This window comes from Cryptomeria japonica, chromosome 11 (assembly GCF_030272615.1).
Source record: "Cryptomeria japonica chromosome 11, Sugi_1.0, whole genome shotgun sequence".
Lineage (NCBI taxonomy): Eukaryota > Viridiplantae > Streptophyta > Pinopsida > Cupressales > Cupressaceae > Cryptomeria > Cryptomeria japonica.
Window position 1 is genome coordinate 513,239,112 of NC_081415.1, and position 5,876 is coordinate 513,244,987.

At 35.5% G+C, this 5,876-nt stretch overlaps 1 protein-coding gene across 1 annotated transcript; it reads left to right on the plus strand.

Annotated features, from left to right (window-relative positions):
* The first annotated feature begins 3,590 nt into the window (after positions 1-3,590).
* LOC131035153 (putative UPF0481 protein At3g02645) lies at positions 3,591-5,389 on the plus strand. The gene has a single exon (XM_057966823.2). The coding sequence runs from the start codon at positions 3,659-3,661 to the stop codon at positions 4,691-4,693; it is 1,035 nt and encodes a 344-aa protein (XP_057822806.2). The 5' UTR covers positions 3,591-3,658; the 3' UTR covers positions 4,694-5,389.
* Positions 5,390-5,876: the final 487 nt, after the last annotated feature.

Genomic DNA, 5,876 nt, shown 5'->3' on the forward strand with positions numbered 1-5,876 from the left:
AAAGGGTGAGAAACTAGTGTCGTTCTAGAATGGGTATGACCGCTCTGCTTTACCCAAACCCTTTCCTTTTGTTAGTTACCATGTCATGAAATATATTACCTTAGAGGGTAGATACCCTATTGTGCACAGGTATCATTTCCCTATCTTGAATCACATTAGGCACAATGAGAAATTAAGATGCTTTTTTTCCTGTTCTCCTCTTTGCAAATGTACATTTAAAATGGGGCCAACCCCCCACTCTACCAGGTTCTAATATATCTTTTATACAAGTTTTCTATGGAGCACTCTCCTTCTGTTAGTTGTCTTGTCTTTGTGTCTAGTAGCATTGGTGGCTCTATGAGGGCTCCTTTTAAATCCCCCAAGTTATTGCTCTCTGACCTTAAATCTCAGAATTCTCCTAGCTCGTCTTACTTTGTTACGACCATTCCCCAGAACTACCATTGTTGTTGAAAAATACTCCCTTTAACTAGCGCTACTTAATGTCAATCCTGACATAAAAAAGATTAATACCCCTAAATGCACGCCAAAAAATGCCAAGAAAACCAATAAAGAGTCGGAGGGGAAAAGCATTACCATCGACCTGGAGGTGCACAATTTTAATGATGAAGGAGAAAAACTGGTAGAGCAGGAAAAGATTGAGAGCTATTTGGGTGAGAGAAGGTTGACAAGTTTGCATGCGAAAGGAAGAAGAGATTTAAATAAGAAAGAGGAAAACCCAGCCAAGGCTAATCCACAGGAAATCTATGACTTTGAGGAGGCAGATGACTTGAAGGATAACTCGAAAGATGAGGAATTTCAGGTGGAAGAAGATGAACCTGAAGTAAACCCTAATGATGAAATGGATTAAATGGACAAAGAACGGGAAGGGGAGGAAGAAGAGGAAGGGGAGGATGAGAGTAGCAACACTGAAAGTGAACTAGAGTCCCTGTTCAAAAGCCTTGTCGGCCCCAACATCTCTGAAGATGAAGATATGGTGTTGTGCTCTCCTATGTTGCTTGAGCATGATGATAGTAGTAAGATGGAAGGACAATTACATGACATGAGAGAGAAACTGTCAACCTTGGAACAAAAAAATGAGGAGCGGGATAGAAAAATACAACTGCGGTGTGATGCAGTTAACTCTCTTTGCTGCATTACAAATGTTATCATGAAGAGTGTTGTTCTAGGAACTATTTTTAGATATAACAGAATTAAGAAAAATAAAAAGAAAGTGGCCAAGTAGGGAGAGAAGGAACTAGACAAGGAAGGGTAAACGGACCAGAATGACACATGGGATAAAAAATTGGGAAGACTCAAAAGGGATTGGAACCTACTCAAGAAATAGTAGATATTTTATGTTCGGCTCATTCCTTTTTCTTTTTATTTATTTTTTTCTCATGGTTGATTATCAGGGTTTGCACACCCATTTTGATAAACTTTATATTTTATGGTCATGCTAAGACTTTTATTTCTAGGTTTATGGATGATATGAGTTACACCAAAATTGTTAGTTTTAGGACTACTGTTAATAGGTATACTGGGACTGTTCTGTTTAAAAGATGGAAGCTTGTTAGAATCTATAGAAATAGCTGTAGGGTTATGATGATTTTTTATTACTTTTGATGGGGGACTAGGTTTTTTTTTAGCTTCTGGTGGCTGCTTGGTGATGTATTGCTATAATCCTTGTCTCTGGTTCAGGGTCATCGCCCTACTAATCCAATCAAAAACATTTTCTAACAATGTTAGGGAATCATTTTTTATAATTTTCATATCTATTACACATACCGCTCATTTTTTATATGTATCATTAGCTAAAGATGTGTTAGGTTATCAATATTTGGAAGTGTGCTTTGTATAATTGATACTAACATTCAACTTCCCCTTATCAACTAGATGGATTAAACATCGATAAACCTAAAGAGTAGCAACTTATATCTTGTCTCTAGCTAAGTGTTTGAATTGCATTCAATTAACATCTCTCCAACATAATTATCAAGTGACCTTTACGTGGAGACAAGAAAACTTGAAATTAATCATTTGAAGCAAAAACATACTTCTATTTTAGAGTCCTTAGAAGTTCATGTAGATCAAGAGCATGTATTGGATAAAAATGAATGACATGTTGTGTGGAAAATTAGTCCTAAATGGATAATTACATATTATTACATTCATTCTAGTTTATTGTGGTAGTCACTGTCAACAATCACTCAAAATAGTATTGTGTTTGAACATTACTTGGCAATACAAATATTATTTGTTGATATCTCATATTCAATACATTTTGAACTGTGTAGTATTTGATGGGTCTGTGTATCTTCTCAAGATTCAACTACTAGAAATATGCACACATGCAAGTTGGTACACATGCCTCCCCAAAAGAAAGCAGGGTAATCATCATTATGCACACACAATACAAACAATTCAATCATCAATTTAGGTTTAGCCATCTTGTAGTGAAAAGAAGGAATAAATGCTCAGAATATGGTGATTACATTATGAGAAGAAGGAATGGAGTTCTCAAAGGCCAATTTTAAATGAAGAGAGAAAACTTAAAATTAATCGTTTCAAGAGAAAACATACTTTGATTTCATTATCTTTAAAATGTTCATATATAGATCATCAATATGTATAGGATAGTAAAGACCGTTTAATTATATGAAATATTATCGTAAATGGAGTGTTGTGCATTTTTCCAATCATTCTAGTTTTCCATGGTAGTCGTCATTGATTCTCACTCAGCATAACATAGGCTTTAAGCCTTAATTTACATTACACACATTGCCTATTATTGTCTCACATTCGCTATGATCTTATAGCTAACATGTTTAGCAAATCTACATATCCTCTAAAGCTTCAACTACTAGAAATATGTCCGCATGAAAGTTAATTCATGTCTCTCTAAATAGGGAGGGTGATTGTCATCTTGCACATTCACAATCATCTCAAATTATTAGACAAATCAATTGAAAATGTATTTGAACTCGATACAATATACATTATGTCCAATTACTTCCATTACCATACAAAAAAAAAATTATATTTTCTAATTTTGATTAATTAAAAATTACCTTCAAATTACTAAATATTGAGGACACACTCAAGGTCTCACATCAAGAAGTGATTGGAATAGAAAATTAACATGTGTGATGTAAAGGTATATTTATCTTCTTCCTTTCTTGAGCTTTCAACTTGTGCAATGTAAATATACAAAACCAATTAGGCAGTATGTCATTTTAAATAAAATATGAGTGACCGTAGATATGCCAAGTTATTTCTATCGTTAATATGTTCAAATTTTCAAACTAGTGATTACAATTCGACGTGTAATATCGTCCACCCGTTGCATTTTATGCGATGACATCTCTTTAAGGCATTCTGTCAAACAGTTCGGATGTCTTGTATGTGGTTTCAAATTTTGCATACATGTATACCAGGGGACCCGCAACTTTAATTTTTGACACAAATTGTCCTTCCTTTATCCTTTTATGGATTTCCATACCGTGCTTCGAACTTTCGAAGCTCCAATTTTGCTGACCTGGCAGCGTGCTGGTAAATGTTGCGGTGGTCAATGAGAAAAGAAAGTTTCCAGAAATATCTGGAAAAGTCTATACAAATATCTGGTGACTGAGAGTATTGTAAATAGGATGGACAGGAAACACTATTGACATAGTACATCCAAATGGGAAGGGATGAAATGGCAATGTTAGAGAGTGGCTGTGTAATTCAAGTTGGGTATGAACTGACAATTGATGAGGAGGATATGCCCGATGTAAGTTCTGCTCGGATCTTCCGAGTGCCAAGGCTACGGCGAGACTCCAAAGACCGTTTGTACAGTCCACATCTTGTTTCAATCGGCCCTTTTCATTATGGGAAGAAGGAGCTGCAAGGCATGGAGAACTCCAAATCTGAGGCAGTTCGAAGGATGCAAAAGAGGATCCATAGGAGTAATCCAGATGCGTCTATCAAGTCAATTGTTGAAGAATTCATCCTGCTCAAGGACAACAAGATAAGGAAGTTCTATGGTGAACATATTCACGTTACTTGTATAGAACTAGCATGGATGGTAACCAGGGATGCATGTTTTATTTATGAATTTCTTGTTAATTATATAAAAGTTAGCAGGAATGCTCACCACTCATATGAAACTCAACTATCTCAATTTCAGTATGTTGAGTGTTTTTATGAAGAAGAGAGTGTATTTAAGTGGAAGCATGATTCAGTTTTTGATGTCGATCTTCAAAATCCCATGAGAGAAAGACTAATGACTGATATACTTTTATTTGAAAACCAAATACCTTTGTGGGTTTTGAAGGATCTCCTTAAATTCCAGACGGGTTCTGCAGAAGCCGCAAAACAAAAAGTAGAACACTTAACGAGCATGCTGCTTTGGCGAGCAGCCCGACATGAAGTTTTCATGTGGAAAGCTAGAGTTTCTTACAACATGTACTGTAAGAAACATGTCCTCGAAGTAGTCTACCGCTCCATGGTGGGCAGGGATGTCGAGGAACTCCTAGATTCGCCGCCTTCGTCTCGCAATTGCATGCAGATCTGCTTGGAGAAATGCTTTGGTTCAATGAAAGCCATTTGTAGACGTTGGTATAATCTTTGTTTTGTCAATTCCTCCTCAAATAAGAGCCCTGGCAACGCGGTCGATATGGTGTATCTGAAGCTCCCAACAGCAATGGAACTCGTGCGCGGAGGAGTGAAGATCTAGCCAGTTCTCTTTGAAGATATAAAAAGAGCAGTCTCGCAAGATCCAACTAGATCGATGGATTATTGTTCAGCCATTCGATGGACAAGATTTGATGAGAAAACATCAACGTTGTACTTACCACAATTCAGGGTCACGTCGGAGTTACAAATATTGATAGGAAGCATTATTGCCATGGAAGTGGCCGTTAGAAGGTACAGTACAAAGCCAGTGACTCAGCTTGCGTTGCTTATTGAAGAGGATGTTGCAGTGCTCAGAAACGCAGAGGTGATTAACAATTTCCTCGGAAGCAACAAACAAGTGGCGGAGTATTTCCTTTTGGCTAAAGGTATTACCCATGTCTGCGGCTGCAAACCAATTGATGACGTCAGAGTGAGGTTGCATAAGTACACTAGAAGAAAGTACAAGAAACTCTGGAGTGAGTTCGTAGGTGCTTAGTTGCTTGCTGGGTCAATGGCCGCCGTGCTGCTAATTCTGATGACAGTAGCGCAAGATTTTTGTCTTTTTCTCACTTGTGACCTTTACTCCTCTTTTCCGTTAGAGTCTATTTTTCAATTGTCATCAGTGTTTACTTTATGGCCAGGGTTTTCTTTAAAATTAGTTTTATGTACTGCTAAGTTTCAGACAGCTCTGTTGTTGTTCATATTGTATAATTTTTTTTACTGTTTGTTTCAATAAATAAAAAAATTAAATTATCAATGGTTCAATTGTCATCGTCGTTTACTTTGTGTTCATATCGTATTTAGTTTGAAGGAATGTCAAAGCTTTCAGACAGTTGTGTTGCTGTTCATATTGTACAATTTTTTTTCTTATTCCTTGTTCCAATGAATAATAAAAAATAATTCTATTAGTTTGATGGTGAAGGTAAAATTGATTGTTGAAAAATATGATATTTAAGTAAAAATTTTAGATTTAGATTTAGATTTAATTTTGTTTATTAAATAAAAATTTTAAATATTTTATAATCCATATAAAAGTTAGGAACCTATATGCATCTATTAGATACAATTTGTTTTAGTTTGTTTAGCAAATAAAACATTTAACTACAATGATATAATTTATATTTAATTTTCTTATCTAATAATTTGAAAAATATTTGTTTAAGTATTTTCCTATTGATTCATGTTAGTGAACATTTGATACATAAATTTTAACTTTACAGTAATACTCTTTTCTCTTCTCTACA

Coding starts and splice junctions, on each gene's coding strand:
- LOC131035153 (XM_057966823.2), top strand. CDS start 3,659: ATGGGAAGGGATGAAATGGCAATGTTAGAGAGTGGCTGTGTAATTCAA.